This window comes from Mandrillus leucophaeus, unplaced genomic scaffold (genome assembly GCF_000951045.1).
Source record: "Mandrillus leucophaeus isolate KB7577 unplaced genomic scaffold, Mleu.le_1.0 Scaffold1009, whole genome shotgun sequence".
Classification (NCBI taxonomy): domain Eukaryota; kingdom Metazoa; phylum Chordata; class Mammalia; order Primates; family Cercopithecidae; genus Mandrillus; species Mandrillus leucophaeus.
In genome coordinates, this window is record NW_012098199.1 from 189,487 (window position 1) to 208,597 (window position 19,111).

At 30.6% G+C, this 19,111-nt stretch overlaps 1 protein-coding gene across 1 annotated transcript in view; it reads left to right on the plus strand.

The window, feature by feature from the left end:
• SI (sucrase-isomaltase (alpha-glucosidase)) overlaps positions 1-19,111 on the plus strand; it is a 109,985-nt gene that overhangs the window by 37,986 nt on the left and 52,888 nt on the right. Inside the window, exons 17-25 of the mRNA XM_011974244.1 lie at positions 138-254; positions 4,507-4,661; positions 5,638-5,722; positions 6,483-6,539; positions 7,458-7,582; positions 9,016-9,104; positions 12,034-12,083; positions 12,795-12,965; positions 14,579-14,734. Coding sequence (XP_011829634.1) covers positions 138-254; positions 4,507-4,661; positions 5,638-5,722; positions 6,483-6,539; positions 7,458-7,582; positions 9,016-9,104; positions 12,034-12,083; positions 12,795-12,965; positions 14,579-14,734 — 1,005 coding nt within the window. The remainder of the gene's footprint in view (positions 1-137; positions 255-4,506; positions 4,662-5,637; positions 5,723-6,482; positions 6,540-7,457; positions 7,583-9,015; positions 9,105-12,033; positions 12,084-12,794; positions 12,966-14,578; positions 14,735-19,111) is intronic.

A 19,111-nucleotide genomic window follows, 5' to 3' on the forward strand; every position in this document is an offset into this window, starting at 1 on the left:
TTAATTTTCACTCATATTTTAGCTTTCTTATTTTAATTTCTCTTTCTATCTCACAGCATCAGGATCCTGCATTTTTTGGGCAGGATTCGCTTTTGAGAATCTTAATATTATAAATAGTAAATATATTTGTTATTTAGGTTGGAGCAGATATCTGTGGATTTGTGGCTGAAACCACGGAAGAGCTTTGCAGAAGATGGATGCAACTTGGGGCATTTTATCCATTTTCCAGAAACCATAATGCTGATGGATATGAAGTAAGTGCCTCTTGTTCTCCATGTTGTGAAATAAAACGCAACCATAGTTTTTGTTAATCTCCTTAAATTAAATCTATACAGTATATGGTCTGAAAGATTGCAGCATAATTTATAAAGGATTGTTAGAAGTCCCTTTCTCAAGTCCTATACATATTTTGTATATTCTTACATTTAAAAAAAAAATGGTCAAATAAGGAAATCATGAAATGAAATGTAGTCACAGCACAAATATCTTAGTTGAGACTAACGCATACACTGTACAAATGTATTAGATTACCAGTATTTTAAATTAGAGCCAAAGCTTTTAGAGTATGAATTCTTGGATTCTAACAATGTAAGTTCCAGGTAACTTTTATACGAAGAAAAGGTATAATATACTGTAATGGATTTCGAGTTTTTGTTTAATTCGTATGAAACAAGAATTTAAAGATACCCACAAAACAATTACAGTCCAGTGTCTTTCAATAATAAATAGAACTGGAATGAATACATAGGGACAAAAACAAAACTAACACTTTTAGAACACAGTTTTGGACTGGTAGGAGCAGAAGTGCAAGACAGTACAAAGCTAGTCTACCAGCCCTGGGAACTCAGGATACTGTTGGCTCATCATGATAAGCATGTTTTTCAGAGAGAATAATAAAATTCAGTTAAACCATTACGTCAATTAAGTACATATTGGTTAAGAAACCATTCAATGTTTACACACTGGTTGCATACAGGGATTATATTGTGTTTGAGAAGAGGCACAACTACTGAGCTCAGCCTGGAGAGAGGCATGATCAAAAAGAATTAAAAGGTACAAATTGGAGATTAGTTTCTTCTTAATACACCTAAATGATATTTTCAGGAAATGTGTATCCATGGGAGATTTTGATAGAAATTGCATGACACTCCATGTTCATAGAAATTGCATGACACTCCATGTTCATTTGTGTTCTCCAAAATGCTGATGATAAGACAGAAATTAATTTTGAAATTTATTGGTGAAATAATGTGAATGACAAAGAGAGTGAGCATGAGAAAGTGGGGAGAGCCTGCAGACCACGGTGCAGGTCTGAACTTGATGAAGGTGAAGGGAAGGTGGTTTGGGAGGGAGAATTCCAAATTGCAGTCTAGTTCTAACGAAGTTTCAGTCAGGTGAGTCCCTTTCCTTAAGGGAAAGCTGACCACTGACCTTTCTTGCATCTCCCAGGAATGAGTCTGCATCGTGTTCTTACTATGCTCATTCAAGGCTGGGAGCAGCATTGAGAAACATGGTTTTCAGTGCAAACTTAATAGTGGATTCAGGGAGACAGTAGTTGAGGTCTTCAGTTAATATCGTTACCAAAAGCAGGAGACCTAAACCGGCTTGTCCATATCAGTGTTACTTGGCTGAAGGAGTCACTTATCTAGCCTGAGCTCAGTAGAGAGACTGCACTTCAAATTGTAAGTCTACAGGCTGTCCAGGTAGCTCTGTTCCCTGTGTTCCTGAGCCAGCAACCTACCTGTGATAATTCTAATAGCAATGGCACAAGACAGTAAGTCCTTAGGCAAGTCTATTTCAAGCCTCTGCTTTAATGTATCACATATAATAACATCCTATCGGCCAGAGTGGATTGCATGACTGAGCGCCAAGTCAAAGCGTGGGTAGGTACACTCTACCTTCACTGGTAGGGATTACAACATTCCATGATAAAGGCTGTGGGTACAAAGAAGCATGAAACATTGATGCCAATAATTCATTCTACCACAATTACAAGATAAAAATTCTCTTTTGTTAAAATATATTTATTTTTTCTGTGGCAATACTTCAAATATGTTGAATTGTCCACTTCAAAATTAAGTTTAATTAAAACATATAACAAAACCTAGACATATTCATTCAAACACTTTGATGATGAAATTGGAATAATTTTAATTTCTCATAAACAAGCTGAAATTTATGTAGTTTGCTTTAAAAAGCAGATTAAAATGCTTCTACTTTAATTTTCACTCATATTTTAGCTTTCTTATTTTAATTTCTCTTTCTATCTCACAGCATCAGGACTGTCTCTTATACACATCTAGATGTGTATAAGAGACAGCCTGCACGTTATGCACATGTACCCTAGAACTTAAAGTATAATAAAAAAAAAAAAAGAAAGAAACAATATAAAATGTGTCAATTTCTCACATCGCGCACAATAAACAGTTCCAGATAGATTTAGGGACCTATGTGTGTAAAATAAACTTTATCCATTTCAGAAGAAAATATAGAAAGATAAATTTATGACATCAGGTTAGAGAAATAATTACTTAAGCAGAATACAAGGAGAACAAATCTTATGAGAAACACGTATAAATTTGACTACAGCAAAATGAAAACTTCTGTTCCTCAAAAGACCATTTGAAAAGTTAAAAATTAAAGCAACTCACCACGAAATGTTATTTTCAATTCACATAGTTGATAAATGATATTCAGTTTGAAGTGCCTACCTTAAATCTATAAAAGTTAAGAACAATAGAAAAGAAGTAAAAGATATAAACAGGCAATTCTACAGAAAGAGGAATCTATCGGGACCCAATAAAAATATGAAAAAGTTCTCAACTTCCCTGTAATCAGAGAAATGCAAGTAAAAACCATGGTGAGATATATTTTATGAAGAAAGATGATAAAAATTTGTCTGAAAAATATCAAGAATTGGCAAGAAAATGAATAAGGGGAACCTTCATGTGCTATTATAGTGCTTGCAAATGGTTACAAACAGTTCTGATTATACAATGCACATTATAAATAAAAAAGAAAAATAATCCTGTGTATGTACACCATAGAGTAAGAACACATTTTTTACATATTCACAAGGATATCTATACAGGGTGAGTACCCCCTATCCAAAATATGTGGGACCAGAAAGGTTTCAGACTTCAGGTATTTTCAGATAATTTAGTGTTTACATATATGCAACAAAATGTCTTAAAGGAGCAAATTTATGTTTCGTATACACCTTACACACATCGTGTGAAGGTAATTTTATATGATTTTGTTGAGGAAACAGTTTTGACTGCAACCTGTCATTTGAGGTCAGGTATAGAACTTTCCACTTCTGGCATTATGTTGGCACTCAAAATGTTTTTTTTTTTTTTTTTTTTGAAGCATTTCAGATTTTGAATTTCTGGATTAGGAATGTTCAGCCTATGTATAAATTTCACAGAAGAATTTTTATAGCCATGAGTTCCCATACATTGGAGAACTAGAGCAACATTAATACAACTGAATCTCACACAAAAAGGAAATTTCATTACAATGCATACAACATGTCATTTATACAGTTAAGAAAGCATGCAAAACAATGCTATATAGTGTTTATAGATACATATATACTTACACGGAAAAAATAAAGAAATATTTGTAAATGGTAAACACTAAATTCAGGATAATATTTTCTGGAGAGTCCTTGAATAAGGATAATGCGGTTTTATATGGGTACACATTGTGCAAAGCTCAATTTTATTTGGAATAATTAATTTCAAAGCTCAACATGAACACATGGTCACAGTTTGTTATTATTTTATTCCTACAGTTACATATTATACTATAAATAGGAAAAATCAGATCGAAGAAGGTTAGTTTGGGATTAAGAAGCAACATATTTTAATACAATAATTTCATCTTTTACAATGAATTAATGAGAATATCAAAATAAAAAATGAGTAAAATGTAAATACAAAAGGCAAAGAAAATGCATAAAGGGACAATGAAGGAAACTTGTAAAATAATGCAACTAGAGACAAGGATGGAGCAAAAATGGAAAATAAATTAGTTTAAGGAAGTGCATATAAAAGGAGTAAAACAAATTGTAAATACTGCACATTAATCAGTTGAGGCATACAGTGTGATGCTCTAGCCAAATTCCAACATGGAATGTTGGATTACAACATTCCATGATAAAGGCTGTGGGTACAAGGAAGCATGAAACATTGATGCCAATAATTCATTCTACCACAATTACAAGATAAAAATTCTCTTTTGTTAAAATATATTTATTTTTTCTGTGGCAATACTTCAAATATGTTGAATTGTCCACTTCAAAATTAAGTTTAATTAAAACATATAACAAAACCTAGACATAGTCATTCAAACACTTTGATGATGAAATTGGAATAATTTTAATTTCTCATAAACAAGCTGAAATTTATGTAGTTTGCTTTAAAAAGCAGATTAAAATGCTTCTACTTTAATTTTCACTCATATTTTAGCTTTCTTATTTTAATTTCTCTTTCTATCTCACAGCATCAGGATCCTGCATTTTTTGGGCAGGATTCGCTTTTGGTTAAATCATCAAGGCACTATTTAACTATTCGCTACACCTTATTACCCTTCCTCTACACTCTGTTTTATAAAGCCCATGTGTTTGGAGAAACAGTAGCAAGACCAGTTCTTCATGAGTGAGTACTACGTACAATAATTATAATAATACTTTTTAAAGTATTTTCAAACTTATACAGAAAAGATTAATAGAGATAAATCAAGATATAAATTAAATTTCTGATGCTTGTTTTTACATTTGTATAGATGATTTGAAGAGCTATATAATGATACTAGTAAATATAATTAATTGGATAATATTTAGGTAGAAATGAGAGAATTAAATAGAACTTACAAGGAAAAGATATAAAACATGTTAGGATATTACATCAGTAAGAAAGATTAAGCATAATATTATTAAAAATATATCAAGTAAATATTGAAACAATAAACTAAACATAGATCAAGAGTACAGTATAGTACTTACTAAAAAGGGAAATTGTGTTTATCTTTGCATATATCTTTGACCGGAGTGGGGCCTTTCTGTGATGAATGACTTAAAGATCCTTTTAAATTCAGGTAAAAACTAGAGTTTACCATGACAAAGCTCTAAGTGAAGAAAGTAGAATATGAAAGATTTCCTATACTTTATGAATCTATCTTATAGGAGAAAATAATTAAACAGAAGAGTTTTTGTATAAATAAAAGGTAACCTTGTCATCTATGATAGATTTTTCTGAGTACGAGATAAATTTATTTTCTCCTTCTCTTTTCTTCCTTCCTTCTTCCCTTCCCTCCCTGCTTTCTACTTTCCTTCCCTTTGTTCCCGCCCCTTCCTCCTATCCTCCCTCCTCTCCTTCTTTCCTTCATTTCTTCCTTTTCCTTTCTCCCTCTTCTACTCCCCGCTTCTTCCTTCTTCCCTTCCTCCCTTCCTTCTTGAATGTCAGATGAATAATAAAGGATGTAAGAACTATGGATTCAAAATGTCATCTGAAACAAGCACAATTCAAGATAATAACAATTCCCAGGAAAAAAACTGAAAAGATAAACTGAATCAGGAATTTGGCTAAATTTATTTTTTCATTATTATACTTTAAACATTGTCATTGTTCTTAGGTTTTATGAAGATATGAACAGCTGGATTGAGGACACTGAGTTTTTGTGGGGCCCTGCATTACTTATTACTCCTGTTCTAAAACAGGTAGGCTCTACAGGTTTAATAACCTTATTGTTTAAACTGAAGTTTGTACAACTAAATCAACCCTACATTACAAAACATCTGAATAATAGATGATACTCAGTGGACTGTTTCAAGCTGATAAATATCAAGTTGGAATTCTATGATGTGAAACAAATTTCAAAAAGTTATAAAAATATTAAGTAGATCTATGCTTACCAAATATGTAATATCTAACTGGGGACAAGAAAATTATATGAAGTTATTGTTCTCCTGAAAAAAAAAAACTATATTATAGAATCAAAATCAAATCATAATAACAGAGGGCTCTAATTTAAGTAGACATATACGTTGAAATTGTGCTCAATTGTAAATAAAGAGGAACTGGAAAACTTGCTGATCAGATGAAAATGTTGGAGAAACACTGGAGTGAGTTGGTAATTATTACCTATTTTTAAAAGGTGTATGTGTCCATGGACGTAAACAGAAATAAACATATTCACATTCACAATGACCATGTGGTTTATAACAGTACACATATATGCATACATTATTTTAATTGCTATCTAAATTATTTATTTACCTCTTTGCTTTTATAAGTTTTACAATATATTATCTAAAGCTAATAAAATAGCATTTTGATTATTATCTATAGGAAATATCGGAGTGTAACAACATAAAGTTTTTTTCCCTTGACTATGAAAACCCAACTTAATATTTGACAAGATCCTCTCTGTTAAAAATTGAAATTAAAAAAAATACATATTATCTTTCTTTATTTTAGGGAGCAGATACCGTGAGTGCTTACATCCCTGATGCTGTTTGGTATGATTATGAATCTGTAAGTAATCTTAACATACTAATGGACTCACAAGTCTATTTTTAAACATTTCTACATAGAAACTTAATTCCATAGAAACTTAACTATATAGCATACATATTTTTAGAATTTCTGTTATTAACTATAAAAAATAATAATTTCAGACTTTAGAAATATGTCAAAATTTTTATAAGTATACCCTTTTTTGCGCATGAGCTAGACTCTAATATGAAGTTATATTATTTAGCATAAATAGATATTATTTATTTTTAAATTTTGGAAATAAAAGTTAGCAGTAATTTAGGAAGGAGTGGCAACTTATTTTAATGCTTTTTCTTATTTTACATATTTATCTTATTGCCAGAAGACTTGAGTACTGAGCTAATCTTACATATTTGTTTTTATATGGTATATTCAAATATTTGAAAAAGGCTTTTATTTCAACCTTGAAAAGGCAAAATAAGAGCACTCATATACACCATCCGTTTTTTTCAACTAAACAAGACTTTTTGAGCACTATTTATTTTAAATGATATTATTTCGTAAATCACTTACATTGGCTAAGTATACCCTTATTTTTACAGGAATAATGATTTTAAGAAAATCCTTCCTAAAGACATAGTTAACTTTAAACCATAACAAAGAATAAAAAAGCTAATTAAAGTACTGTTAATTATTGTAGAAAGAAAATGAGTCTCTTTATGTTGATTTTTTTTTTATTTTTGAGAAAGTGTACTTACTTTTCCTCTGCTTTGTTCAGCAAACTGGGGGGGGGGGGGGGGGAACCTCCTAAAGTTAGAAAACAATATATTGTATTCATTTGGATGACATAAATTGCTCATAATAAAAATTGTTTCTATACATACCTTTTAATTCTTGTGAAATAGAGTTTAAAGTCTTCAATAATACTAACAATATTTGTAATCTTCCAATTATGAGGGTGCAAAAAGGCCATGGAGGAAACAACGTGTTGATATGTATCTTCCAGCAGACAAAATAGGATTACATCTTAGAGGAGGTTATATCATCCCCATTCAAGAACCAGATGTAACAACAACAGCAAGGTAAAATGAAAAATCATTAACTGAAATCTAAAATAAAATTCAAATTCTAATATTTCATATTTGTGTTAAGAATCAGAGATAATATTTAGCTTCTTCACCTGCAGATATTTGACACACAGAGGTAATACTGAAGTATAACCATTGTAGTTATAAAAAGAATGAAATTATTTATATTATTATAAATATCTTGATTTTCAAAATTTCTTATTTACTTAGAAGTTAACTTCCTGTATCAAAAATTTACTCACATTAGCATAAAGATAATATTTGATTCTTAATAAATATACAAAATGTGAATGTTTGTTATATAATTGAGTAAAGTATTTGTTAATTTTTACATATTTGAATTTCCATACATAAATAAATCTCAATGTATTTTTTTCTGCTAAAATGCTTTAAGTTCATAAATGAATGGGATATTTCATGTTAGGTAAAGAGCAAGAGAGAAACTAAATTGCTCACTAAGTGTAAATCTCAGAAATATTTTCTAAAAGTAAAAGAAACTTGAAAATGCTGGTGCTCCATTTCGCATCATTCATTCTGAGTACAAAGAGCACAGAAAGTGCCGTATTGAATTCACATACTTTTCCCTATTCTGCCACAACCCAACAGGAAGTTACTCTTTATTCCTTACCCTACTGTATTTTCTTCATAACATTAAGAATATCTGAAATTATGTTATTTATTATTTTCTTTTATGTAGTATGTTAGCGATACGCATTAGTAATTAGTAATTTAACTGTTTTGGCATTCTAGAATGTAACTGATTCACGAGTATGTTCTCAAAAAATTGTTATACATGAGAGCTGTAATGACCAACAGCAACATATAACTTGGTAAATGCATACTGGAAGGAATACATCCTATACAGTCCAGGACATGCCTGGACTGTATAGCCTTGGAGATAATATTTTATGGTAAAATGTAACTTAAAAACAAACATATTTCTTGACTACATCTCATTTCTCCTATTGTAATAATTTCATTTATAATATTCTTACAGATTCCACTAAACATTTTTTTAAATTTTAATCATTTTTTAATTTTTTTGCTCATAAGAAGTAGACATTGAGATTTAGGGTTATACAGGTTGAGTTGAGCCTTAATATGACACATTTAATTTTTCTTATTTGAATGAAAATATTACATTGTTTCAATTTTGCAAGTATCTCAGCCTTCAAAAAATCCATTATTGCATTTACTACATTTATTCTTTTGACTCATTTTCTACATGTATAAAGTACTTCTGTAATCACATAAGAACATTGATATCAGTAAATTATTAATACATATAAATACAAATTTATTGATGTCAATTTTCTTACTGAATTCAGGACCCATAAAACAGACAGGTCGAAGTGGACTTCTTTATAGGATATTGTATTATTACGCATTTATTTTGAATCATATATGCATCTAATTTTTCTTAATAGCCGTAAGAATCCTCTAGGACTTATAGTTGCATTAGATGAAAACAACTCAGCCGAAGGAGACTTTTTCTGGGATGATGGAGAAACTAAAGGTTAGTCTGAAAGCGATATGCTTTAAATGTTCATTCTGATAACTGGAAGTTTTGGCTTTATTGATATAGGTTTTTTCATTTTTAAAATATCACAATTTTTATTTTTAATTCCTAAATTTTTATCTGTTGCAGGTTTTTAGGTTACTTTAAACATTTTACCATTGTTATTTGCTTTATCTATATTTAACTAAAATATCCAGTTTTGTGCTTTTGTTTGTTGTAAGTCTTTGACAAGACTTTTTAATCTATCTTTATCTTTTAGATTAAAATAGTCAATAAATTCTCAGGTATACAAATTGCATTATATTTTCAACTGTTTTGAAGTAAGATAGTGATTATAACTAAAATTTTGTCACTGTAAACAGAAAATAAAACCAATATTTAAAGATTTAGTTATTTAATGTCAAATTATTTGAGGTAAGAATGTCATTGTATCAATTGTTTACAATTTATTTTCCTTATTATCTTTCATTGTATTTCTTGAGCTCCAACCTTGAGAATTCAGTATACCAAAGGAAATATTTAAAAGTAATTTTATGCTATGGTATTTCTAATTATGCCATAGTAAGTTTGCCTATTTGTATTTAACTACTCACTTACAATTTTCCTTATTAATTTTTAGAAACCTTTTAGAAAAATCTCATTTCTTCTAATAGTGGGCTGTTAGGTATGTGTTTTATATATGAGTACAAAAGATTATAATTTGTCTTCTATTTTAATTAACTACTTCTTAGGTGTATTAAGGAATATCCTTGTACAAATTTTAAAGAGTTACAGATAATTATAAGAAGGACAACAAGAAAAAAAAGACTATCCTAAATGCCTTTAAATGTATATGAAACGTGAATATTTATGTATTTTTGAAAATGTATGTATTTAAAAATTACCACAGGATTCTGTCATTCTCTCCTAAGACTTATATTCACCCTCAGTTAACATTCATTTAAACAAATTACATTTATTTATGGCCTTATATCAATGCATTAGCAATCAAACTTATTCAAAGGAAAGATCTGTTCTCTGGGTGATTTTCTCAATGCAAGCTGTGAATTACTTATATCATTAACAGCTACTAATCATAAATGTCCTCTGTCTTTCAATTATTATTATTCTTTACCAGTAGTCCTTTCCTTGATAAATGTAGTCTTTTATACCATTTACCTGACTTCCAAATTTATATCTCCAAATCAGTCTTCTATGTACTTCTCTATTTGTTTGTCTAATAAAAATCTAAAACATAATCTTCCAAGATAGAACTTAGATCTTACCACCATATATCTGTTCCACCTATGGTGTTCCCTTTGTCAGTTGATGGTAACTTCATTGCTCCAGATGCCAACACCTTGGAATGGGCTATTCTCTCTCACAACCTAAGGATTTCATTGGTTCTACTTTGATCTAAATCTTCTCATCAGTTCCACCACTATCACCACCATCTTTCATGTTAATTTAGGACAATAGCTTCCTAATTGCCCTGTAGCTGTTTTCAATCCCTTTTTAAATTTTATTACAATCCAGCAGATAATCATTTAAAAAGGTGATTCCAGTAATTGCATCTCTTCTCAAAACCCTCTAATGATCCTCCATTTTACTCAATTAGGAGACAATGTTTTATGGAGACCTAGAGAGCTTATGGTTTGTGCTTTAACATTTGCATATGTGCACACGCACACCCCAAACGCGCACTCACACATCTATTATCCTGTATTGCTTTCTATTTCTCAATTTCATCACACCAACCTTCTTGCTCTTTCTTAAAATACCCTGGGGTGTAAACACACTAGGGTGAGCCCTTCCATGAGATTAGATTCCAAACCTATTCTCTGGCTTATGTAGTAAGCCAAAAAACTTCCTGCATGGAAGTTTTATAAAAGTGGATTTCAGCTGAACTTACATTATTTGTAGTTATCAATCAAACAATGTCGTTGAGATGATACCTCCATTGATAGCATGTGTGGTACAATTATAAGATTATTCCTATTACTCAAATTATATAAATATTCCAAATACATACTGTCTACTGATAAAGATGCATATGAATAGCTTACTTTCATATAGGTAAGTAGCTAAGAATATGAATAATATAATTCAGTCAGTTATCTAATATGCTACCTATGTAGCTATGTGCATTTAAAAAGTGAAAGAAAACCAGAATTCTGATTAATGGATTTGTAAGCAAACATGGAGACAGTAAAGTGATCTTCAGTTCAGGTTCTGAATATAATTTTATTTCCTAAGACTAAAATTTTAAGCAAATTAATGTTGTGGAAAGTATATTATATGAATCCTAGGATTCCCTTTATATTTTAACACTGTTTATGACAAACTACTTCACTCCTTGTCTTCAGTTTTTCTTTTAAAGAGATATGTTGAATAAAAGTTTTATTATATATGGTACAGAATCATTGTATTCATCCATCTTCCTCATTAAAGTTTATTTCAATTATAGGTTAAGGTTTATTTCAGTCTTCAACGTGTCTCCAGATTTATTTTTTCCTTGAATACAAAAATAATAGAAAAAAATAAACATAAAGATGCAAAATATATTATAGTATGCCATGTCTTCCTAAGAAAAATTTACTGTTATGAGGTTTACAAGGGAGAGAATATCATTCAAAACAATACATTTTTAATTATATATTATTTACTGTAAGTTTGGCTTTCTCTTAATTTCCAGAAATATCTTGGTAGTCTTTGAAAAAGTAAACAAGGCAAATATGCATTCATTACCTCTACTCGCTGTGAAAATAAAATACCATTATAATATTAGTTAGAGGAAATTAAAACATTTACAGAGAAAATGTTTGAGATGCTTCATTAATAAACAGAATCTAATTTGTTCAAATTTCTTAAGTGTTATATAAGTGTAAAACCAGAGCAGAGAATTTAACATTACATTTTGTACTGATCATGATATATTTCATTTCAGATACCATACAAAATGGCAGCTACATATTATATACATTTTCAGTTTCTAATGTAAGTATTCTCTTTGTACTTGTAGCTAAATGTATAATTTGTTCATGCCTAGGTTATTCTTTTATGGTGAATATTTTGGAAAAGGTGTTCACATTTGCCTACAGATTTTAATGGAATGTAATAAAATAAGTTGTTCATTTAAATTGTTATATTTAAATTGTTAAATTATAAACAAATTATCTTAAAATTTTATAAAGTTTGTGATCATGTAATTGATGCAAAGAAACCTTTAGAGTTCTTAACATGTTATGTTTGGTTTTAGGCAACATGCCCTAGGAAAACAATTTCAACATATTTGAAAATATTTTAATGAATTAGTCACAGTAATAATTGGTGTGGATTTTGGTTTATTAAATTTTGAATAGTTAATAGAAATGATTTTTTTCATAGATGTTGGTTTTTTCATACATTCTCTTTTGGCAAAGTTAAATTATTCTTCATCAATGTTAGGACTAGAATAAGAATGAGTATATATGTGTTGCATATGAGTAATTAAGGTTGTCTCTGAAAGTAAAATTTTCTGGCATATATATATAAATTAAAATAGTTATTAATGAGTATATTTCTATGTGCTACTTGGATGAGGAGAGCTGGAAGGAATAGAGGTGTAGATGATGACCTTTCTTTGCTGTGTCGTATCGGTATTGTTATTTCAGGTTTGGGTTTGTATCTGATGACCTAATATATAATATCATATACTATTTTTCCCAGAACACATTAGATATTGTGTGCACACATTCATCATATCAGGAAGGAACTACCTTAGCATTTCAGACTGTAAAAATCCTTGGGTTGACAGACATTGTTACAGAAGTTACAGTGGCAGAAAATAATCAACCAATGAGCGCTCATTCCAATTTCACTTATGATGCTTCTAACCAGGTAATTACAATCTTTTAAAATATTTTAGCTATCATATAATCTCACATTTAATATTATATAACCATTCGGGCACTTATATTTCTCCTCTCAGTGTGTCTTCCTTCCTTCTCTTCATTGCTTCCTTCCTCCCTTCATTTTTTCTTCACTTTTTCTGAATAATATTCCAATTTACGTCAATCCAATTTGTATTTAGATATCAACATGAAGGGAACTCCTTGCAATTTCTCTCTCCCTATTTTATTTTCTCATGCATACTAGTTATATGGGCCTTGCTAATATTTTCCATAAAATTCTTCTAATCTGAACTCTAACCTACCTATTGCACACAAAAGAAATTCCAAATGTTTTAGCTGCTTTAGACTCTTTAATATATTGGTTCAGTTCATTTCTTTAGTCTTTCTCCTGTTTCTTTTTTAGTGAGGTGTCATTGTCCTCAAAATATATCTTGTACTCTTCTGACTTCAATTTTGCGTTTACACTTTTCTTCTCCCGTAGAAAGCCTTCCTTGTGTTGTGATTTTTGTTTCTTTTGATAGTTGTAGCATAGAGGGAAAAAGAATAACAAAATTGGATGCAGTGTTATTGGATGCACAGATTCCAGCTCTGCTATCTCTGCTTCTAAACACATTAAATAAATCTCTCATTATTTTAGTTTTCTCATTTGCAAAATGTAATATTTCAATTATAATGTTGCTTTGGGTAGTAGATTGATGTATTAAAAAAGAGACTGTAATATTTAAAAACATGAAAGCAATTATTTTTGTCATTTACCTTTTCTCCATTTATATAATACCAAATTATTAGTAATATTGCCATAAATAATTTCTGAATTGTTTAAGATATAGAACATTGTCTTATAATATTTTTGTCTAACTCATAAGACCTCTGGCCCAGGGCTTTTCAATTATTTATTTTCAGAAAATATGTACTGATTATTTTTTATTTAGTAGGTATATTATGATTTATATTTCATAGCACTATAAGAACAAATTGATATAAATTAAGGAATACAAGCTTATTGTGAACTTTATGACTGTAATAGAGATTAAAAGAGGGAATAATAAAAAATAATTATATTGGTTAGGTATACAATATAAAGGTCTGTCTGTGGCTATTTGTATATCTACTTTTATGTTTATAAATATATATACATAAACACTAGTAGTATACCTTTATAATTCTGCTGTGCATAGATTGATCTTTATATGAACTTTCATTACTCAAAGTAAAGTTTTGCAACTATGTTTGGTAGATATCAAAAAGTAAGTTATGCAGATGAAAATCTGGGTGTGGGATAAATTTGCTCACATTATTCCCAAAGTATATAAGAAATAATCAAACATGATTTTGAAATCCCAATTATAGACATAATTGTATGTGTGTGCACATACATATGTACATATATGTAGATATACATAAATACACACATATATATTGCATATATATAATTCTATTTTTAAAGAATTTTATCAAAACTACTAATGATTTAATTTGAAGAATTGCCATAATTGCCACATTTCATAAAATGTAAATTTTTTAAAAAATCATCCGATGATCAGATACAGTGTTTAAAAGTTTTGTTTGTTTGTGTGTTTTGTTTGTTTGTCTTCAAAGGTTCTCCTAATTGCAGATCTCAACCTTAACCTTGGAAGAAACTTTCGTGTTCAATGGAATCAAATTTTCTCAGAAAATGAAACATTTAATTGTTATCCAGATGCAGATTTGGCAACTGAAGAAAAGTGCATACAACGTGGCTGTGTATGGAAAACGGTAATAATAATTTTAATTATTACTCATGATATGGTTTTCACATAAATATTTCAATGAAAATTTTACATGTTATAATTTTAAATCTTCAGCATATAAACTAAATTCAATTAGATAATCATGTGGAATGTGAAGTTAGCGTCTCTGACAGGCAGTTCACTTTTATTTTAATTAATTATCCAAAGACATATCTTAGTAAATGCCAGGCTGAATTGATGCGTAAATTGCTTTCCAGGCACTTCGGATAGTGTAACTTTACTTGATAAAATAATACTGTCTGTTACACTTTACTTGATGTTGACTGTAGCGGATTTGCTCATTTGGATAAGATATGCCAGTAGTGGATACTATTTCAAAATCATTGTCTCAAGTTATTAAGATATATAATGTTGAGTAGAGGGCTAGTTCTCTTCCACTAAGGATGGTAATCTCTGGCCAGTTATTTTGACTTTCATTTTAACAAAATAATGATGGCTGAGGGTGGCAGGTGTTTTTACCAATGTCACAGGAAGGACATTGTAAAACATTCCCTCTTGCTATGCCTGTTTTTCAAATTCTGAACTTTTCATTACATCATTGAGTTTTGTCAACAGCTACATTTATTTAATATAACTAAATAATTAAATGCGTTTGTTATATCACTGGGATGAGTCAAGACATATCTCTCAGCAATTTTCCAGAGACATTTACATTTATATAAAGAGATGCATAGAATCTCTGCCTCCAGAGAAATTATCCCGATTTCTCTGCATTAATTGTTAAAACAGCATAATCTGTATCACTAATGAAGAATAGGGAAGAATATAAGAAGAGAAAAAGTGAAGAGGAGAAACGATTTTAAAATCAACAGAAATCAAATGGTGAAGTTCATTTCTCTGAACCTTCTCTTTAAGTTGCCTCTCTTCAGCCAGATTCACATTCATTCCCCTTTACATTCAAAGTATGCTAACTTTATCAAAACAAAAATGAAGGACAGGTGGGAACAATTCATCTTACTAAAGCATAAATAGCTTCTAAACATGAACATGTGAAATTTTATCTTTCCCATTACATACTTTGAATGTGATATATATATAATGTTAAATCTATATAATGTTATATATAATGCTAATGTTATACATATATAAAACTATATATAACTATATATAAATATATATATACACACACACACATATCACAGTTTTTTTATCTGCTTATTGATTGATGAACATTTGGTTTGGTTCCACATTTTTGCAATTGCAAATTGTGCTGCTATAAACATGCACTTGCAAGTATCTTTTTTGTATAATTACTTCTTTTCCTCTGGGTGGATACTCAGTAGTGGGATTGCTGGAACAAATGGTGGTACTGCTTTTAATTCTTTAAGGAATCTCCACACTCTTTTCCATAGTGGTTGTACTAGTTTACATTCCCACCATCAGTGTAGAAGTGTCCCCTTTTCACTGAATCCATGCCAACATCTATTATTTTTTGATTTTTTGATTATGGCCATTCTTTCAGTAGGAACGTGGTATCACATTGTTGTTTTGATTTGCATTTACCTGATCATTAGTGATGCCGATCATTTGTTCATATGTTTGTTGGCCATTTGTTCATATTTTGTTTTGAGAATTGTCTATTCATGCCCTTAGCTCACTTTTTGAAGGGATTGCTTGTTTGTTTTTCCTGGGAAATTGTTTGAACTTGTTGTAGATTCTGGATATTCGTTCTTTGTCAGATGTGTAGATGGTGAAGATTTTCTCCCACTCTGTGGGTTGTCTGTTTACTCAGCTGACTGTTCCTTTTGCACTGCAAAAGTTCTTTAGTTTAATTAAGTCCCAGCTGTTTATATTTGTTTTCATTGCATTTGCTTTTGTTTCTTGGTCATCAAATCCTTGCCTGAGCCAATGTCTACAGTGCTATCTTCTAGAATTTGTGTAGTTTCTGGTCTTAGATTTAAGTCCTTAATCTGCCTTGAGTGGATTTTTGTATAAGGTGAGAGTTGAAAATCTAGTTTTATTCTCTTGCATGTGGCTTGCCAATTATTATGGCACCATTTGTTGAATAGGATGTCCTTTCCCCACTTTATGTTTTTGTCTGCTTTGTCAAAGATCAGGTGGCTGTAGATATCAGGGTTTATTTCTGGGTTCTCTATTCTGTTCCATTGGTCTGTGTGATTATTTTTATATAGTACCATGCTATTTTGGTGACTATGGCTTTATAGTATAGTTTGAAATTAGGCAATATGATGCCTCCAGATTTGTTCTTTTTGCTTATTCTCACTTTGACTATGCATGGTCTTTTTTGATTCCATATGAATTTTAGGATTGTTTTTTCTAGTTCAGTGAAGAATAATGATGGTGTTTTGATGGGAATTGTGTTGAATCTGCATATTGTTTCAGCAGTATGGTCATTTTCACAATATTCTTTCTAACCATCAATGAGCATGGGATGTGTTTCCATTTGTTTGTGTCATATATGATTTCTTTCAGCAGTGTTTGTAGTTTTCCTTGTAGTGGTCTTTCACTTCCTTGGTTAGGTATACTCCTAAGTATTTTATCTTATTTTATTTTATTTTATTTTATTTTATTTTATTTTATTTATGGAGCTATTGTAAAACGGGTTGAGTTCTTGATTTGATTCTCAGCTTGGTTCTTTTTAGTTTATAGAAGAGCTATCGATTTCTGCACACTAATTTTGTATCCGAAAATTTTGCTGAACTATTTTATCAGTTCTAGGGGCTTTTTGGAGGAGGCTTTAGGGTTTTCTAGGTACATGATCATATCATCAGCAAATAGCGACAGTTTGACTTCCCTTTACTGATTTAGATGCCCTTTCTTTCTTTCTCTTGTCTGATTGCTCTTGCTAGGACTTCCAGTACTATGCTGAAAATAAGTGAGAATGGCCATCTCTGTCTTGTTCCAGTTCTTAGAGAGAATGCTTTCAATTTTTCCCCATTCAGTATTATGTTGGCTGTGGGTTTGTCACATGGTTTTTATTACATTGAGGTATGACCTTTGTTTGTTGATTTTACTGAGAGTTTTAATCAAAATGGAATGCTGTACTAGGATCCTGTGATTTTTATTTTTAATTCTGTTTATGTGGTGTATCACATTCATTGACTTGCATATGTTAAACCATCCCTGTATCCCTAGTATGAAACCCACTTGATCATGTTGGGCTATCTTTGTGATATGTTGTTGAATTTGGTTAGCTAGCATTTTGTTAAGGATTCTTGCATCTATGTTCCTCAGGGATATTGGTCTGTAGTTTACTTTTTTGGTTATGTCTTTTTCTGGTTTTGATATTAGGGTGATACTGACTTTATAGAACAATTTAGGGGGGGTTCCCCCTTTTTCTGTCTTGTGGAATAATGTCGATAGGATTGGTACCAATTATTCTTTGAATAACTCGTAAAATTCTGCTATGAATACATGTGATCCTGGACATTTTTTTTGTTGGTAATTGTTTACTATCATTTTAGTCTCACTTCTTGTTATTGGTCTGCTCAGGTTATCTAATTCTTCCTGATTTAAGGTTGTGTCTTTCCAGGAATGTATCCATCTCTTCTAGGTTATCTAATTTGTGTGTAAAGGTGTTCATAGTAGCCTTGAATGATCTTTTGTATTTCTGTGATGTCAGTTGTAGTATCTCCCATTTCATTTCTAACTGAGCTTATTTGGACTTTCTCTCTCTTTTTCTTGATCAATCTTGCAAATGATTGGTCAATTTTATTTATCTTTTCAAAGAACTAGACTTTTGTTTCAGTTGTCTTTTGTATTTTTTTGTTTGTTTCAATTTCACTTAGTAATGTTCTGATCTTGGTTATTTCCTTTCTTCTTCTGAGTTTTGGTTTGGTTTGTTCTTGTTTCTCTAGTTCCTTGAGGTGTGACCTTAGATTGTCTATGTGTGCTCTTTTAGACTTTTTGGTGTAGGCATTTAGGGCTATGAACTTTCTTATTAGTACTGTCTTTGCTGTATCCAAGAGCTTTTGATAGGCTGTGTCACTATCGTCATTCAGTTAAAAGACTTTTTAAATTTTCATCTTGGTTTTATTTTTAACCCAATGATCATTCAGGAGCAGATTATTTAATTTCCATGTATTTTCATGGTTTTGAAGGTTCCTTTCAGAGTTGTTTCCAGTATTATTTTACTGTGGTCTGAGAGAGTGCTTGATATAATTTCAATTTTCTTAAATTTATTGAGGCTCATTTTGTGGCCTATCATATGGTCTATCTTGAAGAAAGTTCCATGTGCTGATGAATAGAATGCATCTTCTGTGGTTGTTGGGTAGAATGTTCTGTAAATATCTGTTAAGTCCATTTTTTCCAGGGTATGGTTTAAATCCATTGTTACTTTGTTGACTTTCCATCTTGATGATCTTTCTAGTAGTATCAGTGG